The 24118-nt window shown below is 39.1% G+C and overlaps 2 protein-coding genes across 4 annotated transcripts in view; one reads left to right on the top strand and one right to left on the bottom strand.

The window, feature by feature from the left end:
* PCSK5 (proprotein convertase subtilisin/kexin type 5) overlaps positions 1–24118 on the bottom strand; it is a 257979-nt gene that overhangs the window by 15790 nt on the left and 218071 nt on the right. The window contains exons 25-28 of one of the 2 annotated variants that reach the window (XM_065663505.1): positions 16868–16910; positions 15163–15305; positions 11146–11346; positions 10136–10653 (exon numbers count right to left, since the gene is read on the bottom strand). In XM_065663505.1, coding sequence (XP_065519577.1) covers positions 10640–10653; positions 11146–11346; positions 15163–15305; positions 16868–16910 — 401 coding nt within the window. In that variant the 3' untranslated portion in view covers positions 10136–10639. Of the gene's footprint in view, positions 1–10135; positions 10654–11145; positions 11347–15162; positions 15306–16867; positions 16911–24118 lie in introns of those variants that run through there. The other variant, XM_065663504.1, reaches the window with a different exon arrangement.
* Positions 1–24118, top strand: part of LOC136005741 (riboflavin kinase-like) — a 77954-nt gene that overhangs the window by 27796 nt on the left and 26040 nt on the right. The window contains exon 6 of one of the 2 annotated variants that reach the window (XR_010608866.1): positions 1585–2221. The exons of the other annotated variant lie outside the window; for it this stretch is intronic. The gene's annotated coding sequence lies outside the window, so the exon portion shown is untranslated. Of the gene's footprint in view, positions 1–1584; positions 2222–24118 lie in introns of those variants that run through there. 2 annotated transcript variants of the gene reach the window in all.

Here is a 24118-nt window from a genome sequence, read left to right as displayed (position 1 = left end):
TGCTAAAAAAATCTTTCAATATGCTGTTCCTGGCCAGAACAAGAAAAATTCAGGAGGGTTCAACACAGTGGATCAAAACTTGGATGTTTAATAGTAGGGCAATCAGCAAAGATGTAATTTGTCATTCTTTGCCAGGACTACTTGTGAATGCTACTTGCACAGGGTAGTGGAAGCCTGTAGTGTTGCAGCTCTCATTAGGAACTGGTGCAATAAGAAGCAGATATAGTAGCAGATTAGGAGAGTTTTCATTGTCACCACCATTCTGGCTACAGCACCTCTGTCCTCTCTGAACAGGGGCCATAGTATCTGGCTTTAGTAGCCAGAAGTGTTGGTGGCCATGGTGAGGCAAGGACCAAGGCAGGTGGGATGAGGATGGTATTTCAGTAAGTAACACCTGAAGACAATTTTCAACTCCAAAGGTACAGAGGCCTTCTGGAGGTAGAAAATGCCTGAAGCGGAATTTTAAGTTGTGCAGACTCAAACTCTGCTAAAGAGCTGGCGCAAAAACCCTGGGTTTGAGCACACAGGAAGGATGTGTCACCTTTGTGACTTCATAGTGAGCATACCTGAAGTTAAGGTGTATACTATCAGGTATCATGCGAAAATGAGAGCTTCTGGAAAAGCTCATTGGAAAGATAAAGACAAGTGAGGAAGGTACAGAGTCTCTGGACTGTGGGAAGAAGAAAGGGTTTAAATGATATATAAACATTGGGAGCTGCAGACATAGAGGGGGTGGTATTTACTAATAAGTGATCTCTGAAGTTGCAGGGGTGGGAGAATAGCACATGGTTAGCTATTTATGAAGGACTTCAGAGACACAAGAAGATCTCAGTGTGTAAAGTGGATTCAGTGCTCCCTAAAGCAGCAATGAAATGTCCCATCTTCTGGTATCATCAGTATAACTGGGGCCTCAGTGCTGGAGCTCTTTTCAATGAGGCTCCTGGTGCTGGGGAGGCAGTTGTCAGATTCACTGAATGCTTATGGTGAAAGGAGATTTTTTGAAAAATCCTGATTAGGCTCTGTACTTTGTACTATCTGGGTATAAATTACATATTTGCATGGAGATAAACAGTTGGGTAGTTTAGGGAACAAAAAGCTAGAGTTACAAGTAGTTTTAGGATACTCTTTTTATTTGACTGTAAGTTTCACCGTTCTTGAGGAGAATGAGCATTTACTTCTGCTTTTCTTAGCCCTTCTAAGTGTGTGGATGTGGGTATCTTGTAAGGCTTTCTGCCAGGTCCTGTGAATTTAGATTCTTTCTGTCTCTTGCTGACAGAAAGGATCTATCTCTTTTTTTTTCCCTGTGGAAGACCTGTCTTCTTTATGTCAGGTTACAACATGCTGTTCCAAGAGGATTCTAGTCTGTTTAAGTGCCTCTGAGTGTAGAGGCAGTATGAGTCTCTTTCAGGCCTCTAGCTGTACTTAAATCAAATAGCACACAAGCATTTTCAGTTTGCTTATCCAAATAATCCTCAAAGTAACTTGCTGGTGACCATTGCTTACTCTCGTAAGAGTCACTAGAGTGAGCAATGGTTACAAGATTTTTTTTGAGAGACTAATCCTCTGCTTCATGTTTTTTTCCAGACACTTCACTGTTGAAAATCCTTAACAGAGTGTTCTTGTTGATGTCATCTGTAAGAATATAAGGAATAAACTGGAAAAGCTGGATGGTTTGTGCTAATAGATTTTTTTCTCCTATCCTTAAATGTGCAGACCCTTTCTCTTTTTCTGCTCTTGAGAGAAGATCCACTCTGGCCTGCAGTGGGGATCTTTCGCTTTTAGATACTACTAATTTGGCAGTCTGTGAAAAAGAGCATTTAATAAGTAATGGTATGTTGCACAGTCATGTATTTTTTGGTTGTTGATTTTTTTTTCACTTTGCTTGTATCACCTTGACTGAAAGAAAGACCATCTGTTCCTCATGTCTGCCTGCAGTTGCACATCCTCTGTTACTCCATCAGGTGCTTTGATAAACCTTCGCAGTTTGTCAAGGCAGAGTTCTGATTTTCCCACTGAAAATATCACTGGCTTTTTTCTAAATGTGCAGTAAATAAAACAAATTTTCATTTCCTTTTTCAGCAGCTTTGCATCCAGGTACCTTACCCTGGTTTATGTTATATTTTTTAAAAAACCCCTACTGGGTAGTTTTAAGTGCTGTAATTTAATACCAGTTACGTGTGTGAAGAAACAAGCCAGAAATATTACTGAAGTATGTCTTGTCAGAGGACCTTGATCTTGGCAAGAGAGTTGGTATAATATAAAAAATAAGTAGGAGGAATTTAAGGTTAAGCAGAGTTCCTAACTACTGCTGAATAATTTTTAAATGAGCTCATTGATTAAAAAAACATTTCAAGCCTTATAATTAAAAATAAAGTTCCTTTTTTCAGGTGAAGTACTTTTTATTTCCATTTATCCTTGCCCCTTTGGCATTTGTTATTTTCTGTAATATTTGCTGGTCACCACCAGAGGGGAATGTATACAAGCAGTTGGGCTTCTGATAGTTGGAGCGGGAGACAACTTTCAGCTTTCCACTCAAATGCAAGTGCTTAAATGTCCAAACTTTAGTACTGACAAAATAAATCTCATAATTATTATTATTTTTTCTTTTTCTTTTTCTTTTTTTTTAAATTCTGGACTTTTAAACCAAGATTTTTTCTGTGATAAAGCTGTTACTGACTGGAAATAGGCTTTAGTTTACTGAAAACACCACCCCAACATGTTTAGAATAATGTGAAGTTTCAAAATACAATTTTCTTGAATAGCAAAAAGTTCCCAAATGGGCAAATGCGATGCAAGAGGTTTGTTTACAGAAACCAGTGTATACTACTTGCAGTAATGCAACCAGAACTTTCAAAAGATAGCCTTACAATGCTGAAAAATGCTCATGCAAATTTTATTACCTTTGTCTTTGGGCTAATTATAAATTGAAAGCTTGGAACTCTTTGGTTTAAATTGTTGGGTTGTATTTTGCTTTTACCAAAAAGATGCCATTCTGTACTTGAGCATCCAACAAGCTTTCCTTTAAAATTTCAGTCTGTAACTTCTATGGTTGCAATTGAAACTCCTAAATGTAGAAGTCATAAGTCTATGATCTGGAGTTGTAAGCCACTCATATTTGCGAAGTGGGGCACTGACTCCAAAAAAACCCACTGTATTCTATTATTATACTGTTCTGCTCTGCTTTTGTTAAAGGCCAAAGCATATGACCTTTTCAGACCTATTAAGCTACTTTTATCCTTATGATTATATTCTTTCTTGTTTCCTTTTTCCATTTTTTTTATAATAATGCCTTCTATTTAAACTCTGTTCAAGCCAGAATACGACTCAGAGTCACAATTATTCTTGCGTCACTGTCAGAATGAGTAACAACTTTGTCATGCACCCAGCTAAATCTCTCTTATTCCTTTCTAGAAACTGAGAAACTGAATCACACTGTGCTGTTTCTTGAGCTAAGGTTTATTGCAGTTCTGACACTACCATAGGCCTCTTGCCTATTCAATCTATCCAGGGATTATCAAACTGGAAGGGCGAGGAAAGACTGAAAAATGTATTTTTTTTTCTAATTTCTTTTCTCATTTGGGCTTGTGCAACTTGAATGAGGCAATGGGATAGTTTTTCGAAACCTAGAGCAGTAAGTCTTTAACTGTTGATTCCAAAATGAATTAAAGAAGAGTAAAATCTAATTCAATTTAACAAAATGTCCCCATATTTACTTTTTTTTTTTTTGCTTAAGTGATCTTACTTTGAACTCCTAGATTTTTTATTTCAGTCTGATTTTAGAGAAAGATTAAATGAATCCTCAAAAAATATTCAGGGTGGAAAATATGGGTGCACGTTGAAAGAACTGTGGACCTCTTTAAATGCTCACAACTTATTCTGAAAAACGTGAAATGTATTAAAAAAACCCAACATAAAACCCTTTACAAAACCTGAGGACATATAAGCAGAGATATAGCCATAATTAAAGAGAAATTCCTTTAAATATGATAGATTTGAAGTACCTTATAGTCCTTCATTAATTTCATTTAAATCCACAACTGCATTATAATAATTGTTACTAGTATATACTCCTCCTCTTTGTGCTGCCCATCTTGTTCTCTCTAACCACTCCCTGCACAATGGATTGTTATGCTAGGTAGTGCAATCAGTAAGTGTTCAGACACTTTAAAGATGGTTTGTTTTCTTCATTTTAAGTCTTACTTATTCATGTTCTTCTATGAATAAAAGGGGGATTAAAAAAGTTGTATTTTTAAGCTGCTATCGAGGTAGATCCCTGTGTACATTTGTAACACCCTTAGCTTCTAGACATTCACTTCTACAAGGAGAATATTTTTACAGTATATTTTATTGTAGGACCATGGCAAAATTGCTGCAGTAAGAAATGCAGAAGGAAATGAAGTGCCACGGCTCTTTGTAACTGCAAGCGTATTCCTTTCAGAAGGTGACCTGTCTAGCTTTTACACCGTGTAATGAGATGTGATTTGAATGTGATCCAGTTGAGATGCTACTTTGTTAGATTTTATTTTGCGTGTGGCACTGGCCTTGCAATACTGATAGTCATGATAAAACCCACAAAAACAGGATATGTATCTCCGTGAGGTAATTACAATTACATAGACAGAGTAAAATATAACAAAAACAATATATACATGTAATAAAATACTAGACTTATCCCATTTTGAAGGCTTATGTGAACTGTAAATTTAAGGAAACTATAGGAATGCTGACAAGTAAATCCCAATCCCCAATAACCGTCAATTTCCAAGCTAGTTATCTTGCATTACTTTACAAACAAATTATGAGAATTTGAAATTAGCATGCTTAAAAACATATGGAATAATGAATCATTTTTGCTTGCCACTAGCAACCTGAAATTTCACATATGAATGATGCTTATAAAGGTCCCCTAACTCTTTCCATGATGCTCTAATTCTGCACTCTAAATGCTGTAACATATTCGCATTTGGAAGATTATGACCTGTTCTCTCCTGCTGCTGATTTGTCTCTTGTCTTCTGCCCACCCCACTCCTTTCTTTTTTTCCATTGCGTATTCTGAGACCTTTATGGGTATACCTGCATAGCTGCATTAAGGTTCTTTCAAACAATCTTTCGAAGCCTGAATTACTTTTTTTTTCTCTCATTCAGTACATCTTTACTGTTTTTATTTTACTCTATACTTAGGAAAAGGAAAATACACAGGAAGGATGCAGTTGATCAATGACTGCTTGTGGGAGATTATTCTTTTATTGGGGTGAATGTAATAGTAAACAGAACCAGCAGCTATTTAGCTGCAAAATTTACAGCAGCGTATATTATCTGCATGTGAAGAAGTGCATATTCCATTTTGAGTTTGCTTCAGAAACAGACCTCATTCCATACCCATTTTTTAACTTTTGTACTTTTCTGAAGAATGTGGTAGGTTAAACTGTGTAACCGAGGAATGAACAAGTTTTTAGGGTGTGGTATTTAAGTGAACATGCAAAATGAAGACCTGACCATAACTTGCAAAATGTCTAATCCATTAGAAAGGGTGTGTGTATTCACTTGGTGAATCAAGCTTACACTAGTGTGTCTCCTGGCTTCCAAAGCAATTTCATCATCTGGTACATGAGATAAAATACAGATGTTTCACGCTAGAAACACAGAGCTCGACCTCTTTTATTTTTTTCTTTTTTTTTTTTCTCCTTTCTTGGCTTGCCTTGTCTTTTTAAAAGCCTGGATACCAGACGTGGTCTGTTGCATTATTTCAGACCTGAATGTGACTTATTAATAATTCCTGATATAAGTTGAACTGTTTGCCCAGCAAAGTATACCCCCAAAGTAAATATGTTTTTAGAAAGTTGTTTTTTGGTAGAATGTTTTGGAGTGTGTATAGAATGTTGGAGTATATGCTCCTAAAAATTCAAAAGACTGGCCTATCATTTATCCTTGCGTAAGAAACAGAACTGAAAGCTTAAATATGGAAAAAAAGTGTATTCTGCATTCACAGAGGTTTTAGTCTTCACCTAGAAGGACTATACTCTCAAACTGCAAAGGAAATCAGATTCTGTGTTGGTTTCGCAGTGGCAGCCTCTGATATGCTGCCCTTTAATTTATGTGAGCCTCAGACCCAAACAAAACAACAGTCTTTGTTTCCTAAAACTCACTTTGCCCCATATGGTTCGTCAACACAGTCATTAAAACCACAGTGAAACCCACCGAATCCATGTGGCTGGAAGAAAAGTGGCTTCATTATTTGTAAATACAGTTCAAGGTCTAATATGTCAACTCTCTGTTAGTAAAATTTCTAAAGAAAAAGAGTAAATAGAAGACTAATGTGGTAAAAGCTGACATAAACTACTGGATTTGGAAATTTTGGCTATCTTCCTAGTTGCGTTGTCTTCTTGCATTGTCTGGAGCAACGCATGTGCTGAGGATGGGCTTGGTGCAGCCTCATAGAACCATAGAATAGTTTGGGTTGGAAGAGACAATAAAGATCATATAGTTTCAACCCACCCTGCCATGGGCAGGGACACCTTCCACCAGACCGGGTTGCTCAAAGTCCCTTCCAGCTTGGCCTTGAACACTGCCAGGGATAGGGCAGCCACAGCTTCTCTGGGCACCTGTGCCAGTGCCTCACCACCCTCACAGCAAAGAATTGCTTCCTAATATCTAGTCTAAATCTCCCCTCTTTCAGTTTAAAGCCATTGCCCCTTGTCCTGTCACAACTTGCTCTTATAAAAAGTTCCTCTCCACATTTCTTGTAGGCCCTGTTTAGGTAGTGGAAGGCTGCTCTAAGGTCTCCCTGGAGTCATCCCTTCTGCAGGCTGAAAAAGCCCAGCTTTCTCTCTTCATAGGAGAGGTGCTCCACCCCTCAGAACATCTTGTGGCCTCCTATGGTCTCACTCGAGCAGCTCCATGTCCCCCTTGTGTTGTTGCTCTCAGAGCTGAATGAAGCACTGCAGGTGGGGTCTCATGAGAGTAGAGTAGAGGGGCAGAATCACCTCCCTTGAGCTGCTGGTTATGCTTCCTTTGATGCAGCCCAGCACATGGTTGGTTTCTGGGCTGCAAGTGCACACTGAAGCCAGCTCATGTTGAACTTCCTGTTAATCAACACCCAGAAGACCTTCTTCTCAGGGCTGCTCTCCACCCAGCCTGTAGTTGTGCTTGGCATCTTCTTCATTCCCATGACAGGGGTACAGTTTATTTCATAAGTGGTTCCCAAACCCAGCTTAATCCCCCAAAGTCAGAGGAGTAATATTTGTCTGGACTGTATTCTTTAACTAGATCCTTTACTTCAGGCCACTGAATCTTGGGAGCAGCTTTCCCATGAGCTGCACCAATGTAAATATGTTGAGTGTATATTGATAAGCAGACAGAGAGGATGAGAGCCAAAAGGCAAATCTCAGTCACAGTCTCGCCCATGTTGGGCTGGTGAACAAGTAAAAATATTATAATATCCCCTACAGAATGAACAAGCTTCTTGGACCATGCCTATGCTGCATGATAGGCCACCCTCAGAAACTAAGTTTGACAACAGATGAGATCGAAGATCCTTGTATTTTGTAAGAAGAAACAACCCCGGAAAAATCAAAGTAGCTGTAAACAAACTGAAGAACAAAGTAAGTAAACTGACATAAAATATTTGGAGATCTGTCCAGAGGAAGCAGTGAAAAAGATGCCCTGTTTGTGAACCTGTGTATGACAGAAAAGGTATTTTCTTTGTCCCCATAATCTTCTTTAAAATAAATAATAGGAAAGAGGAGGCCCTACAGGAACTCTTAAGAAGATCTGGAAAGGGATAATTTCTCAATGCCCACAGAGTTTTTCTGTATAGGTATGACAGCCAGAATTGTCACTGACAGTAAGTTTCAAGGAGCACAGGTGGGTTTTTATTTTGTCTATTCTTGTACCGTGTTGTTGAACAAAGCAGTAAAAGGCGGTGGCTGCCTCTCCTGAATTTTATTGGTTTTCGTGAAGCTTGTGGCAATGAAGAAAATAATGGTAACAGATAGTGAAACTGTTTTCTCTTTTCTTTTCTTTTCTTTTCTTTTCTTTTCTTTTCTTTTCTTTTCTTTTCTTTTCTTTTCTTTTCTTTTCTTTTCTTTTCTTTTCTTTTCTTTTCTTTTCTTTTCTTTTCTTTTCTTTTCTTTTCTTTTTTCTTTTCTATTTCCTTTCCTTTCCTTTCCTTTCCTTTCCTTTCCTTTCCTTTCCTTTCCTTTCCTTTCCTTTCCTTTCCTTTCCTTTCCTTTCCTTTCCTTTCCTTTCCTTTCCTTTCCTTTCCTTTCCTTTCCTTTCCTTTCCTTTCCTTTCCTTCCCTTCCCTTCCCTTCCCTTCCCTTCCCTTCCCTTCCCTTCCCTTCCCTTCCCTTCCCTTCCCTTCCCTTTCCTTTCCTTTTTTTCTTTTTGTGTTTAGAATTACATATTCCAAACAGTATCAGGGTGTGAAATGTATTGCAGTCTCTATCTAGGAACTGGCCTTTGGGTGTGATGTAATACTAGAGTTAAATGTTAATGATTCTGCCTGAATCCTTTATTTTTTGTTAAGAATCTTCAACATGGAATGAGAATTGAAAAAAATAATTCAGTTGTAAATCTGGACTTAGCTGATAACTGCCTCTTCGATACACCATCAAAAGAAAGGAGTGAAAGAGTGATATTCTAGCCAAAAAATTCAGCCATTTAAATTTTCATTAGCAGATCAAAATGACTGTTATGAGAACTAGATAATCCAGCAGTATCTGAGCAAGAAACCTCACAAACTGTTGATAAATTTAGTTATTTGCTGTTTGTAAAGGCAATGACAAAATGACAAGTTCATTAACATCTTGACTTGGTACTATTTGGAAGCCTACTCTAGTGAGAAAAAGCTGAAACATTTTCTGTTGCACAGTTCAACGTCTGTTTCTCAGCAGTTACATGGCACATCTGCAGCCACACTGCAGGAATCCTAGCAAGCGTATCCAAGAGGTGAAGAGCCACGAGCTGGGTTCCTTGGGCACCTATAACTAGCTGAAGCAGAAATCCTGTAACTTTGGAGCAGCCATTAATGTTCAAGTCAGTACAGCTCTGAGAGAGATACCCATAAATAAGATGTATTTTAACTACTGGAAGAAAAGCGAAACAGTATGCAAGATGGAGTGAAAGAGGTTTTCAGCAACGCTATACACAGAACTGCATCAGCTGCCTGCTCAAAAGAAAACACTGACAATAAGTCACCTCATTTGACAGTGTGAGAAATACATAACCAGTAGATAGACCAAATTATAGATGTGCTCTTCCATGGCAGTGATGTAGATAGTCTCAAATTGAAAATGTACTAACTCATGAATGAAACACAAGGAAATGCATGGAGGAGACCAACTTTCTATTAATATTTCTCCTTTTTAGATCTCTGATGTTTTTCTGATGTGAAAAATGTCATTCCTTTTGGTACAACATTTCTCCATAGGTAGGCAATGAATAGAAATGGTCAATATTTTTTTCTGAAAATATTTGTTAGTATATTTTAATTCTTAATGCCATGTTATATGGCTCTAAGGATAGTCATTCTTTGATGTGTTTGAGTCAAATAAAGACATAGGAATCAGAGGAAAATTTGTATTTGATAGAAAAATAAAGCTGGAAGGCACCTTAAGTAGACCTTAAGTCTATTGCTCTATTCAGCAGACATCCTTGTCAGATGCTTTTCATGTGTTCTTAAAGACCCCTAGTGATGGAAATCCCCAAACCTCCTCAAAGATTTCATTACTCCATTATTCCATTTGAAAGTCCCCTTTTTATCAATGCCAAACCTAAACCTCCTTTTCTGCATTTTAAGTCCTACTTGCTGCACTTAACAGATACCCAATCTTTTCCTTTCTTCTTTGTGACTGTGTTTTTCTCAGCTTTCTCATTTAGTTATAAACCCCTTGTTCATCACAACTTTTCATTGTAAATAATTTTCTCCTTAGATTTCTTGTAATCCTCACTGTTTCCTCTCTAATCAGCCCACTTCTTTCTTTTAACACTGTGCCCAAAACTGAAGGTGTTATTCCAGCTGATGATTTACAATTATAAAGAGAGTGAAAGGATTATATGACATTGACTTTTCTCTTTGTTTACAGTGACAAGCAAAACAGCTATTGAAACTCTAGAGGAAATTTTACCCTTTGTTGGAGAGTATGATGTACACATAATTGAAAAGTGCCACTTGCAATCCGAACTATTGAAATTCCTTGTGCTGCACAGGTTTCACTTAAAAAGAATGGATATTCATAGTAAATGAGTTTTAATTTGTGTGCTGGGTGGTAAATTCAGCACTGCCTTATTTGGTAACATAACCTATTCAGTTGTACTTTATATAACTGACATAATGGAAAAGACAAATTTTCTCCTTTTCACATTTCATTTAACACTTTCTTATCAAGAAATTTGTGACAGAACTGGGATGCATTTGAAAATAATTTAAAAATTAATTCAAATTACTCCTTTCAACAGCTTTAATTTTCTAAAACATATTCTTTCTAAATCTTTTTTTTCTTTTCTTTGACAGAAACTGTTTTTCCCATGCTATAGGTGAGGGCACCAAGAAAGAGCTGATAATTTTGTGAAGGTTGTGGAAATGGCCAAAGTAGGATAAGAATTTCAGAATGTAGTTCTGTCTCCAGTGTTTAGTTCCCTTAGTGGTGCATGCCTAAATTAGGGGGAGAAGAGAAAAGAAGAGAGCTTGCTTTTAAACACATACCACATACACAGATAGACACATACTTGACAACTTTCCATTTCCTCCAACTCTACGTATTTCTATGCAGGGAATCAGTAGCTCCAAAACTGGTCTAAAACATAGCCTGTAAGGCTTCCAGTAATTTAGATAAGGAACTCCCAGTATTTAATCTATTCTCTATCTTTTATTTTTTTTCTTTCTTTTTTTAAACTTTTATTCGTCTAGATAAGACAACTCCTAGATAAGGAACACCCAAGTTGTATTAAAATATGCTATTTTCAGGAAGATGAATTTCACCCTGTGAAGCCAATGTTTTCACTCAGTACATTTTTAAAACAACAATGAATTGGACAGCACTGCAGTTTCACTCAAGGGGCAAGATCTTGATATTCTCTTTCTAAAACTTTTAATGAAGTAGTCTCCAGGGAAACAGAAAAGATTAAGGGATCTTTTGCAACTTACCACTCCAGAACTTCCCACTGGGTGGAGAATTTCTTGGACTCAGACACTGCCCACGAGAAAGCTGGAAACTGTTTCTGCACCCAGTACAGTTCTCATAGCTGTATCCAACACACATTGCACAGCTCCGGTGGCAAGGTTCACATTCTCTGGAGATGTCATCAGCAAAGAAGCCATTCCCACACACACTCACACATGTGCCATCTACAACAGAAACAGAGCCTGGCATTATGGTTTCTACTGCCCCCTGTGAATCCTGACAAGGAGGTTTTTTCCCTTCAGCATCAACCTGTCTCCAGCAAGAAATGGTATAAAAAACCCACAGTAAATAAGAAACCATGAAACTTTCTGTAGCTATGCAAACTCTAGCTTTTTACCATGAAACCTAAATTCAGCTCAGTTCCTTTTGCAAGCTTCATAAACTTCAAACTAAGCTGTGCTTAAATTTTGTAACTATCTAAATGGTTTTTCATCCACATCCTAAAATCTGGCATATACAAGTCTTCCAAAAGTCCAAATCTGGATAAAAATTTCATGGTTCCATCCCAATTGTTATACTGTCCCAATATAAAATATAAGTCCAGCAGTCCCTAAGATTGTTAGATATATGCAAATTTTGAGGACTTGAACATAAGGGACAGACTGGCACGGGTGATACAGTTGTGGGGGTCTATTATAGACCTCCTGATCAGGACGAAGGAGTTGATGAGGCTTTCTACAGGCAACTGGAAGTAGCCTCGCGACTACATGCCTTAGTTGTCGTGGGGGATTTTAACTACCCCGATATTTGCTGGAAGACTCACACAGCCAATCATTCACAGTCTAGGAGGTTCCTCCGGTGCATTGATGATAACTTCTTAATGCAAATGGTGGACATACCAACTAGGAGAGCAGAGCTACTAGATTTAGTACTCGCCAACAAGGAGGGTTTGGTCGAAGTGGTGATGGTCAATGGCAGCCTTGGCTGCAGTGACCATGAGATGGTGGAGTTTAGGATCCTGTGTGGGAGGAATAGAATACCTAGCAAAGCCACAGTTCTGGATTTCCGAAGGGCCAACTTTGGCCTCTTCAATCAACTGCTAAGGGAAGTCTCATGGGAAAGGGTACTAGGTGGTAAAGGGGCTCAAGATAGTTGGTCAGCATTCAAGGACCGCTTCTTCCAAGCTCAGGATCAGAGCGTCCCAATGAGTAGGAAATCAAGTAAGGGATCTAGGAGACCAGCGTGGCTAAACAAGGAGCTGCTGGGCAAACTCAAGTGGAAAAGGAGAATCTATGGATTATGGAAGGAGGGGCTGGCCACTTGGGAGGAAGATAGGACAGTTGTTAGAGGATGTAGGGAGGCAATTAGGACAGCTAAGGCCTCCTTGGAACTTAGTCTTGCTAGTCGGGTTAAGGACAATAGAAAGGGCTTCTTCAAATACATAGCAAATAAAACTAACATAAGAGGCAATATAGGCCCACTGCTGAACGAGGTGGGTGCCCTGGAGACTGAGGATATAAAGAAGGCAGAGGTGCTGAATGCCTTCTTTGCCTCTGTCTTTACTGCTGCAGACTCTCCCCGGGGGCCCCGGATTCCTATAGCCCCAGAAGGAGTCAGGACAAAGGAGGAGTTTGCTTTGGTAGATGAGGATTGGGTTAGGGATCAGCTATGCAATCTGGACATCTGTAAATCGATGGGTCCGGATGGAATGCACCCACGGGTGCTGAGGGAGCTGGCGGAGGTCATTGCTAGGCCACTCTCCATCATCTTTGGTAAGTTGTGGGAAATGGGAGAGGTGCCTGAGGGTTGGCAGATGGCAAAGGTCACACCAGTCTATAAGAAGGGCAAGAAGGAGGACCCGGGTAATTATAGACCGGTCAGCCTTACCTCCATCCCTGGAAAGGTGATGGAACAACTTATTCTTGACTCCATCTCTAGGCATATTAATGATGAGGGGGTCATTAAGAACAGCCAACATGGTTTTATGAGGGGGAAGTCATGTTTGACCAACCTTATAGCCTTCTATGAGGGAGTGACTAGGTGGAGGGATGATGGTAGAGTGGTAGATGTGGTTTTTCTTGATTTCAGTAAGGCATTTGATACTGTCTCTCACAGCATCCTCATAGATAAGCTATGGAAGTGTGGGCTTGACGATCAAGTAATGAGGTGGATCAAGAACTGGTTGAAAGGAAGAAGGCAGAGAGTTGTGGTCAATGGCGCAGAATCTAGCTGGAGGTCTGTGACTAGTGGAGTCCCTCAGGGGTCGGTGCTGGGACCAGTGCTGTTTAGTATTTTCATCAATGACCTGGATGAGGGAACTGAGTGCACCCTCAGCAAGTTCGCTGATGACACAAAACTGGGAGGAGTGGCTGACACACCAGAGGACTGTGCTGCCATTCAGCGAGACCTGGACAGGCTGGAGAGTTGGGCGGGGAGAAACTTGATGAAATTTAACAAGGGCAAGTGTAGAGTCTTGCATCTGGGGAAGAACAACCCCATGTACCAGTACAGGTTGGGGGTTGACCTGCTGGAAAGTAGCGAAGGGGAAAGGGACCTGGGGGTCCTGGTGGATAGGAGGATGACCATGAGCCAGCAATGTGCTCTTGCGGCCAAGAAGGCAAATGGCATCTTAGGGTGCATTAGAAAGGGTGTGGTTAGTAGGTCAAGAGAGGTTCTCCTCCCCCTCTACTCAGCCTTGGTGAGGCTGCATCTGGAATATTGCATCCAGTTCTGGGCCCCTCTGTTCAAGAAGGACAGGGAATTGCTTGAAAGAGTTCAGTGCAGAGCCACAAAGATGATTAAGGGAGTGGAGCATCTCCCTTATGAGGAGAGGCTGAGGGAGCTGGGTCTCTTTAGCTTGGAGAAGAGGAGACTGAGGGGTGACCTCATCAGTGTTTACAAATATGTAAAGGGTGGGTGTCAGGATGATGGAGCTAGGCTTTTTTCAGTGATACCCAGTGATAGGACAAGGGGCAATGGGTGCAAACTGGAGCATAGGAAGTTCCACGTTAACATCAGGAAGAACTTCTTTACTGTAAGAGTGACAGAGCACTGGAACAGGTTGCCCAGGGGGGTTGTGGAGTCTCCTACATTGGAGATATTCAAGGCCCGCCTGGACTTATTCAAGTTCCTGTGTGATGTACTGCAGGTTACCCTGCTCTTGCAGGGGGGTTGGACTAGATGATCTTTTGAGGTCCCTTCCAACCCTTGGGATTCTGGGATTCTGTGATTCGGTGATATGTCTAGTTTCTGGCTAATATAAAGCTAAACTCAGGTAAATCAATTTAAGTGTTGGCATACTGCAGTGAAGCCCCTAGAAGTTGTTACACTGATAATTTTTTGAGCTTCCTCCAATTTTTATTAAAACCCCACTACACCACCAGATCATCTCAGGTTGTGACCACAGAGTTTTCCATGAATGTGATGCTCCTGTACTCAACTACAGGGCACCTTCATCAGGCAAAGCACAAGAATACCATAACCTCAGGATTTCCTGTGATACATTTTTGGCACTATGTCTGAACCTGACCTGCCTGATTTATAGCTTTGTAATAAAGCTAAGATATTCCTAGTCTTGTGTGAATCTGATGTGGAATTTAGTGGTTTTAACTGAGCTTGTTTAAGGGTTTAAGGCTTGTTACTTTATGTGGACCTGAAAGTCAAAGTAAAACTCGACTTGCAAACAGTAAGGAGAAGTTTCCATATCTTCCAGTGAGTTAAAAACTTTTTCTTTCACAAAGTCTGAATCAAACACAATGGTTTTTCTATTTGATCAAAAGAGTGCAAATGCATTAAAAATAAAAATGAAAAAAAAAAAAGGGAAGATGTGGTCTAGTACATCAGACCAAACAGTACCATAGGCTAACATAACCACCCCGTTAATGCAAAGGAGCTGATTCTACAAAGAGCTAACTTCCCTCAGCTTCCACTGTCTGCCAAATAAGAGATTTATGAATTTAAGAATTTAGGTCCAGACTCTTTCTCTAAAGAAAAACTCTAAAATACTTCGGTATGTATGCCACATATGGTATCTTTCTTACCTAAGAGATAAAAGCCTTCCTTACACGAGTCACACGTGCCCTTGTCACAGCTACCACATTCGCTAGGACATTCTCTACACTGCAGAGAACTTTCTTCTCTGTAGGTATTTTCTGGGCAGTATTTATAGCAACGCTGCTTATACCTGTAAGATAAAGTAGAACATCATTAGTAAGTTTCTTTTGAGGTCACTGCGTCTCTTTTCTGTGTGTTTCTAGGTATGGTAATGATAAAGCTCTGTTCTCATCCTAATGAACAGAAATTGTTCCTCTAATGAAGGGCTCAACCAAAGTGCATTTGTGCTTATGTTGCTTATTCAGCTGGCAAATGTAATCATAAATGGGTTGGATTGGAAGAGACAATAAAGATCATATAGTTTCAACCCACCCTGCCACCTTCCACCAGACCAGGTTGCTCAAAGTCCCTTCCAACTTGGCCTTGAACACTGCCAGGGATAGGGCAGCCACAGCTTCTCTGGGCACCTGTGCCAGTGCCTCACCACCCTCCCTGGAGTCATCTCTTCTCCAGGCTGAAAAAGCCCAGCTTTCTCTCATCCTGTCCGCATAAGAGAGGTGCTCCAGCCCTCAGAACATCTTTGTGACTCTCCTTGGGACTTGCTCCTATAGGTCCCCCTCCCCCTTGTGTTGTTGCTCCCAGAGCTGGATGCAGTACTGCAGGTGGGGTATCACAAGAGCAGAGTAGAGGGGGAGAATCACCTCCCTTAACCTGCTGGTCATGCTCCTTTTGATGCAGCCCAGCACACGGTTGGTTTCTGGACTGCGAGCTCATGCAGCTAGGTTATATTGAGTTTATCAGCCAATACCATGAATTCCTTCTCCTCAGGGCTGCTCTCAATCCATTCTCTGCCCAACCTGTAGCTGTGCCTGGGATTGCTCTGACCCAGGTGTAGGTCCTTGCACTTAGCCTTGTTGAAAACTGGCCCACATCTCAAGTGTGTCAAGGTCCTTCTGGATGGCATCCCTTCCCTGCAGCATATCAACCGTACTACACAGCAAATGTGCTGAGAGCTCACTCAATCCCACTGCCCATGTCACCAGCAAAGATGTTTTCTAATCTGAGTTCTTGAGTGTAACTATTTTGATTTTCTTTTTAAAATGTAGGCACAAAAATGAGTGCATGCTGAATTATGAATTACTATATTGCATTTGTAAAGAGCTGATTGCATGTAAAAATATATAATCTAATGCGTTTGTTTACAGCTAGATTGAATAGCCTATTTATGTTTTCTTTTGTCATGATAATTTTACAGAGATCTCTAGATGTCCCTTTGAAAAGCAGTAAAGTTCTTAATTTCCCTCGATTTAAGTTAATCTTTGAATTAATATTTTTCCTTTGCTCAACATTTTTAAATGGGCTTACTGAGCTGCTAATACCAGAACTGGACACAATATATTAAAAGCATGCTAATTCCAAATCCAGAGGCACTGTTTTAGACCGTTTCTTATCCACATTACTCTCTTCACACATGCAAAGTTCACATCAGTCCATGCATTTTAAAAAGCATTGATGGTGAGAGAGAGGCTAGTTTTTCAGCATTTTACAAACCTTTTTCCAAAATGACTATTCTCGGATAGGCAATACTTATCAGGAATGCGATAACACATGCAGAGCAGATCTATGTAGTGAAGCACAGATATTTGCTTTAGAAAAATATATGAGCATGAAGAGCTATAGAGCTATACTTACATATAATAGTTCTGAATGCATGTTATACAGATTCTTGGGTCATCTGAAATTAAATATGTGAAATTATGTAAATAACATTCAGAGTTAAAACCGGAATGCTAAAAAGTATTGTTGCTACACAATTTTTATTTATTTCTTACATTAAAATCACTACAGCTATAAATAGAATATTATCTCTGAATCTCTGATTACATTTTTTTTGGAGATAAACTCTTCCACAATCAGGTCTTGACCTGTATTTTCACAGTGACCTGTGACTTTTGAGTCCTCAGCTTAAGGTACCCAGAAGTTGCTGAGTGTTTGAGAAGTGCTGTTCTTATAAACAGAACCTTCCTAGGAGCTCAGGTTGGGCACAATGAATTCTTAAAAGGACACTCTATGTTATCCTTATCTGTAGTTTCATCCTATTTCTTTATTTGTTGTAGAGCTAAGTTAAAAGCATATGGTACCTCTAAAAGCAAACTTTTAAAAAAACATATATGCAATCACTTAAATTTTAAAAATCCCAAGCTACACAAACACCTTTCTGTATTATGGGCAGGGGGAGGAGGGGGAAGATGGCATTTGGGTAAACTTCCTTGTCAAAAAATGAATTCTTGCAATCAAAAATTTTATTAAATAAACAGAAAAAGTGTTATACAAATTCTTAAAACTGTTACAGTGATGGCTATATGGCTTTATGCTCACACAAAGTGAAGAACCTTTTCTATAACCTTCCATTATCTTCTTTTAGCTTTCCATTCCCTTTACCTTACTCAAATATCCCAAAGGGAGCAGAATGGAAGGAAACAGAATAATGTGGGTGAATGTATTTATAAACTGTTCAACTATGAAATGACTATAAATTATTTTTGATATTAATAATACTCATAAGGCAAAATTTTCACTGAGCTTGTTTGAACTGCATCTACAATAAATCACACTTTACACATGCAAACTTATTAGGCAACATGCACTTGGTTTTGCAAGTAGTTCTAGCAATTTATTTATGAGGTGCAAAGTTTTACACAGAAATGCTGCAGATCTCTGCAAATATTCTCTTTGTTGTTTAGAGCACAAACAGAAAAGCAATCACCTTATCTAACGTTCCTTGCATTATATTTTATGTTAAGATGGGAAATGCTCTTAAAATATGAAAATATTTTCTACAAAGTCTTCTTTTAATTCTAGCTGAAAGACCTTTAGTTTGTCCAAGGCTTATTTTTGAATGATTTTTTGAACACTATTGTTGTTTCTGAATAAGGACTCTTCCTGAGATATTTTTTCCCCAGTTAATCTGTGTGGACTTTTTCCCTTACAATATTTATAGAATATAGTTGGAGCCAGGTTGGTATGATGATAAATAAGAGTATTTATAACTTTTCAAAACTGGCACACACAGTCCTTATGTTTTGTTGTTGGAAAGAATAGGGAATGCATCAAAGAGACATTGTTAAAATTTCTGGGGCTGCTTGCTGGTTTAATAACTAAACCTCCATGTACTTTCTGGCTTTTACGAAAAGAGGATTCTTTCCCCTCTTGCCCGTGGGAGGTTCAGATGACATTTTCCTTTCCTAACTGCCCTCTCAGTTTTGCCTGTATGGATGAATATCTATATAGCTCAGTTTGAGACAGATCTCAGCAGTAACTGGAAACAAAGTCACAATGTCTGGTTGTCCTGTGGAAAGAGTTTGGAAAATTAAGTAAGTGACGCTTAAGTAGAGAACATGCATTTTGAGTTGGTTTAGGATCTAAGATAAGGTAGTTAGAAAAAAAAAAAGTAAAAAATGTTTACAGTGTGGACAGGAATACATATTGTGGAGAGGGGAAAAAAATGTATCACAAATGGCACTTGAATTCTGCTGCTTACACAAAATTTAGACAGAAGTGGTAATAGTAAATACCTTATTACAAGGCCGCAAAATTCATAGGGATAGCTGGTTTGATGTATTTCACTTGGGAATGTGCTGAGTCTTTCTTCAAACCTAAGATTTTGAAGGCAGTGGGAGAATTCTTGACAATTTTGTGAAATGAAAATATGCAGATATTGGGATAGTGTGATCTAATGTGCCAATTTATGTACTATTACTATGTTATTTAGGGGGCCTATAAGGATGCTGGGGAGGGACTCTTCATTAGGGACTGTAGTGATAGGACAAGAGGTAACAGGTTCCAACTTGAACAGGGGAAGTTAAGATTGGATATAAGGAGGAAATTCTTTCCTGTAAGGGTGGTGAGGCACTGGAATGGGTTGCCCAGGGAAGTTGTGAATGCTGCATCCCTGGTGGTGTTCAAGGCCAGGCTGCACAGAGCCTTGGGTGTGAGGCGTCCCTGCCCATGGCAGGGGGGTTGGAACTAGATGATCTTAAGGTCCTTTCCAACCCTAACCATTCTATGATTCTATTTATCTGCCCTTACCTTCTCTTAAAGGCATGCTAACTAAATAAGTGACCTACCACCTTCTATAGCTTCTGAGATTAAACTGTTAAGGAATAATGAACATAGTTTAGAAAATAATGCAAAGAGGACAACCATCTAATAGTACGCAAAGAGAAAACTAAATATGGAACTATCCCTGCAATAGCAAATTTGATATTTAGCAAGGAACTGAGTCTAGGGAATTTTGTGGATATATATGTGCAGTTCTTCTACAGTGGGTCCTTTCAATCTGCCACAATAAATTCTTGGACTAGCATTAGCAAACATGCTATATTCACCAAGACCTTCACTTGCCCATAAAATAGCACAAAGTGTGGTGCAAAGTGTGTTTGTTGATATGTCATGCTCCAAAAGACTTCTTGTCATGAGAACAGCTAATATTGTACCTATATTTTACAGTTTCCATTAGCGTTTTCTACTATGTTGAGCCTATGCCACTCTTTTGAAGACAGAAACAAAAGCGAACTTGATAGCACTGGAAACGGGATTCAACTCATTTTAATATGTAAGACATCACACACAAACAAATCCTCTTTGAATTTCTGGTTTTATTGCAGCTTTCTTAGAAAAGTAAAGATCATTTAGAGTTCATAGAAAAAGTAATTTGGTTTCTTTCCTTGTCTGTAATAAACTGATGCTCCTGTTCCCTCCCTCATGCCCTCCCTTACCTTCTCAAGTACAATACATTTGGAGTGCAGCTATGTTACAATACAGAAAAGGTATGTGCAAAGATTAAATATTGGTCAAAGGCCAAACATTCATGCATTCTGTTGGAACTCTCTGATTTGAAATGAATTAGTGTTTTTTCTACTCTGGGAGGGAAGTATGGGCATTAGCGTTACAAGCATAGCATTGTTGTGCTGGAAGGGCATTTTTGTTCAAATGTGTAAAGGAATACTGTAAGTGATTTTTTTTTTTTTTTTTTCTGTAGAGGCTTATTGAAATATTTAGTACATAAGTTCATCCATATTAAAAAATGAGCTCCAGAGCGTTTTGGAAATGCTTGTCACTGTTTCACTGTGTTTGAGTGTTCATGGTATTTAGACAGATCCTAATTCTGGAAACTTTACATGGCTAGCCCACTGTACTTTTGAGTAGCACTTACTCAAAGTATCCTGTCTAATTAGACCCAGATCTTGCAATGACTTGTGTGCATGCCTAACTTTATCTACTGTATGCAATAAAGCTGGGAGTTGAAGCTAAGTGCAAGGGTACATTTTGCAGGATCTGTATTTAGACTGCAACTTTTACTTTAGCTTCCTGTTTTGTGTATGCTTTTTTTTTTAATTAAATTTCTTGAACTATTTAGTGGCTCAGCTGTGAGCCTAGAATGTGCTGTATCCACTCAACTGTTTTTTGCATTCAGAAGTTCAAGATATTCACTGCATGGTTTACCTTTCTTTTCCATGTTAATTAAAGGTAATGACTGAATATGATTTTATATTCTGTTGCAGTTTCTCCTTGAGGGCCAGCCTGCAGTAATTGTTTAATTTCAATAGTTATAGCTAGATTTTATTTGCCTTTTACATTCCCCTAAACAATAATTTACAATAATCTAAAAAAAAGTACTATAAATTGTAATGTATCACTAACTAGAGTAAGTATATATTTTAACTACTGTAGACCATTTTTTCTTTAGTTTTTATGGCATCTCAATTAAAAATAACTGAAATGTACAATCCAAATATAATAAGATTTTTGACTAGTCATGGGCCCAGCTGAAATCTTAGCTTTCAGTAAGCCTTAAAAATGGAGATTTCTGTTGTGGAACCAAGGACTCTGTTTTGGATCTTCCAGTTTGTATAAGAAAGTATTTGTTTGTGTGTGGTTTTTTGGTTTGGTTTTCTGTTTTTTCTTTTTTTCTTTTTTCCTTCTCTGTGTGTGTGTGTGTTTGCCAGTAAATCAGCTTTGTCTTTGCTCTTCTTATTTCTGACATAATAATTTATTTTGACAAGTCATATTACCACAAAGTGGGAGAAAGAAGAGATTGTGATTTTAACCAAGGAAAAAGCTGGACTCTGTTGTCAGTAAGATTTATACAGGGAAAAAAAGCAGCACCAGTTTGCCCTTTGGACAAACCCCATAACTTTGGTTCAGCCAAGATATTTAATGAATTAAAAATATATGTATTTTAAAGAATGAAAACTCAAAAATACTTTGAATAGACTTAATATATAAAAAAAAATACCTCTATGTAGTTTTTTATATTCTTTTGCTTTAATTGAAAACTGCCTTTAATTAGGATGAAAATGAGACTAATACAGCCAAAAATATTCTGAGTGCTATTCTTGCTGTAAAGCTGGTTAGCTGAAAAAAGTCACACAGCTCCAATCTCAATTACCTTAGCCTAAAAGAGGAATAATTTCACTTGCTGTTTTTGAATTTCATTGATAAAGTAAAGGGAATGAGGTATATTTTCCTGTTCAAATAAGGATTTTAATATGGTGAATTTAGAAGTAGAAATGAAAGGCAGATAAGATTAAATGAAACCAAAAATTAGCATTATAATATGCATTATTTGAAATAGGTCCATGGTTTGTACAACAGAGGTGAAATGTTGAAAAATACATAAATACTTGTATATATGTTGGTAAATGCATCAGATTTGGGAGATTTCACTGAAAGAAAGTGAGGAAATCAAGAAACTTTAAGGAACAGAAAATTTTAAACACTGACTTACAAATAGTGGGTCAGAAAGCTCTGGTCTCTCACTAGACATAGTTGATCAGTGCTGTACTGAGTTTTGTATTGCACATGAAGCTCCAAAAGGCGGTATCAGCCAGAGGAGGCATTGCTTACAGGGCCACAAAGAAGTAGTGGTTCATTCTTGCTTTTAGTAAAATAAAAGGTAAGAGTACTTCAACAGAAATTAAGTCAGGGCAATGGCAGTACAATTAAGAAATGGCATTCAGTTTATCTGTCTTAGATTTTATTCTATCATTTGGATGTTATGTAATCTTTTGTTACTCTACTGTCCATTGTTTCCACCTACCAGACTCTCAGTGTGATGATTTCAAGAAGCATGAAAACTGCATATTACTAAACATGAACTTTCTGTGTATTGAGGTGTATTTTCTGAAGATGCTTATTATGGTGAGATGGACCCTTATGTTTGAATAGTTTCTTACTACACAGGTAGTTCCTCTGAATGAAACTGCATCATCGAAAGAGTGCTCTCCTACTAGCAAAAATGCAGACTGTGGCCTGGAGGTCCTAAGTTTATACCACAGACATCAATGCATGTTTTAACACTAATTTGAACAGCTGGATTCCATTGGTCCTCCATTAACAAAACATATTTATGCAGGCAGGACTCACATGGGAAACATCTTTGAGACGGGGAGAATCCAAGATTTGAACTGCCACAGTCAATAAGTGGTTCTGTAATACGATTCCTTATTTGAAAGATCAAGACTCTGAGCTTCAGGCTAGTATAAACCCAAAGGATTTAAACAAGTACATATTAAGGTAGAATTGCTTGAATGGAATGGAACAGAACGGAAGAGAACAGAACAGAATAGAACGGAAGAGAACAGAACAGAATAGAACAGAACAGAATAAGACAGAACAGAACAGAGCAGAGCACAGCAGAGCAAAGGGCAGAGTAGAGTAGAGCAGAGCAGAGCAGAGGAGTACTTCGGAATGCCCAGCCTAAACCTCCCCTTGTACAGCTTTGAACCACTCCCATGTGTTCTACCACTGGATCGCAGGGAGAAGAGATGAGCACCCCCTCTCCACTTCCCCTCCTCAGGAAGCTGGAGGGAGCAATGGGCTCATCCCTCAGCCTCCTTTCCTCCACACCAGACAAGGCCGAAGCCCTCGGCCGCCCCTCACAGGACGCGCCTTCCTGCCCTTCCACCAGCTTTGTTGCCTTCCTCTGCCTGCATTCAAGGACCTTCACATCCTCCTTAAACTGTGGGCCCTGAGCTGCACACAGGGCTCAAGGTGAGGCCGCACAACTCTGAATACAGCAGGGTGATCACCTCCTTTGACCAGCTCGTTCTGCTGTGTTTGGTGCACCCCAGGCTGCAGTTTGCTGTCGTGGCTGCCAGGGCACACCGCTGACTCACAGTCTGCTCCCAGGGCCCTTTCTGCAGGGCTGCCCTCCAGCCTCTCCTCTGCCAGTTTATGCTTGTCTCTGGTGTTACTTTGTCCTAGGTGCAAAATACAGCATTTGTTGGTGATTATAAAAAAACAAGGTTCTGGTGGAGGCACAAGTCTTGGACCCAGGTTTTGATGTCCTGGGCTCACCTGTTTCTTACAGTGCCTTTCTCCATTACTGGGAGCAGTCTCCATTACCCATGCTCCTGAATCCTTTAGCATTTTTCTCAAGATCCTGAAATATCTCTTGATTGACCTTGGTCTTTTTGAAACATCACTGGTACCCATGTGAAAGAGCAGGAGTAAGTAGTAATTCGAAGGCTGTACAAACCTCATCAGTTTTCTGGTGACACCCCTGATCTGGGCCCCAGGCAGGCAGCTAAATTCCCTGAAAAGAGGGTCTGGTCTGCAGATGGTTTAGATTATATTTGTTTTAATATATTTGTTCTTCAGTAATTCCAGCAGAATGATTCAGCAGCTAGCATTTCTTTACTGTTTTGATTCATGAAGCTCCTGAACTGCAAATTGTTGGAGCAGCAATCCATGCTTTGTTTGTCTTTGTAATTTTAGGAGTACATTCATTGTTTGGTCAGTGGCTACTGAGCTAGACCAGCTTTTGGTCTGATCCAGTATTTTTCTTTTGTGCTCTTATTTCTACAGAGAACTCTAAACTAAAATCTGGAGTATTCTGCGTTTGCAGAGCTCATGGTTCAATCTCGTATCTTAGGCTTT

The sequence above is a fragment of the Lathamus discolor genome, chromosome Z (genome assembly GCF_037157495.1).
Source record: "Lathamus discolor isolate bLatDis1 chromosome Z, bLatDis1.hap1, whole genome shotgun sequence".
NCBI lineage: Eukaryota > Metazoa > Chordata > Aves > Psittaciformes > Psittacidae > Lathamus > Lathamus discolor.
Note: the sequence above shows the minus strand (reverse complement) of the source record. Positions and strands in the feature narration are given on the sequence as shown.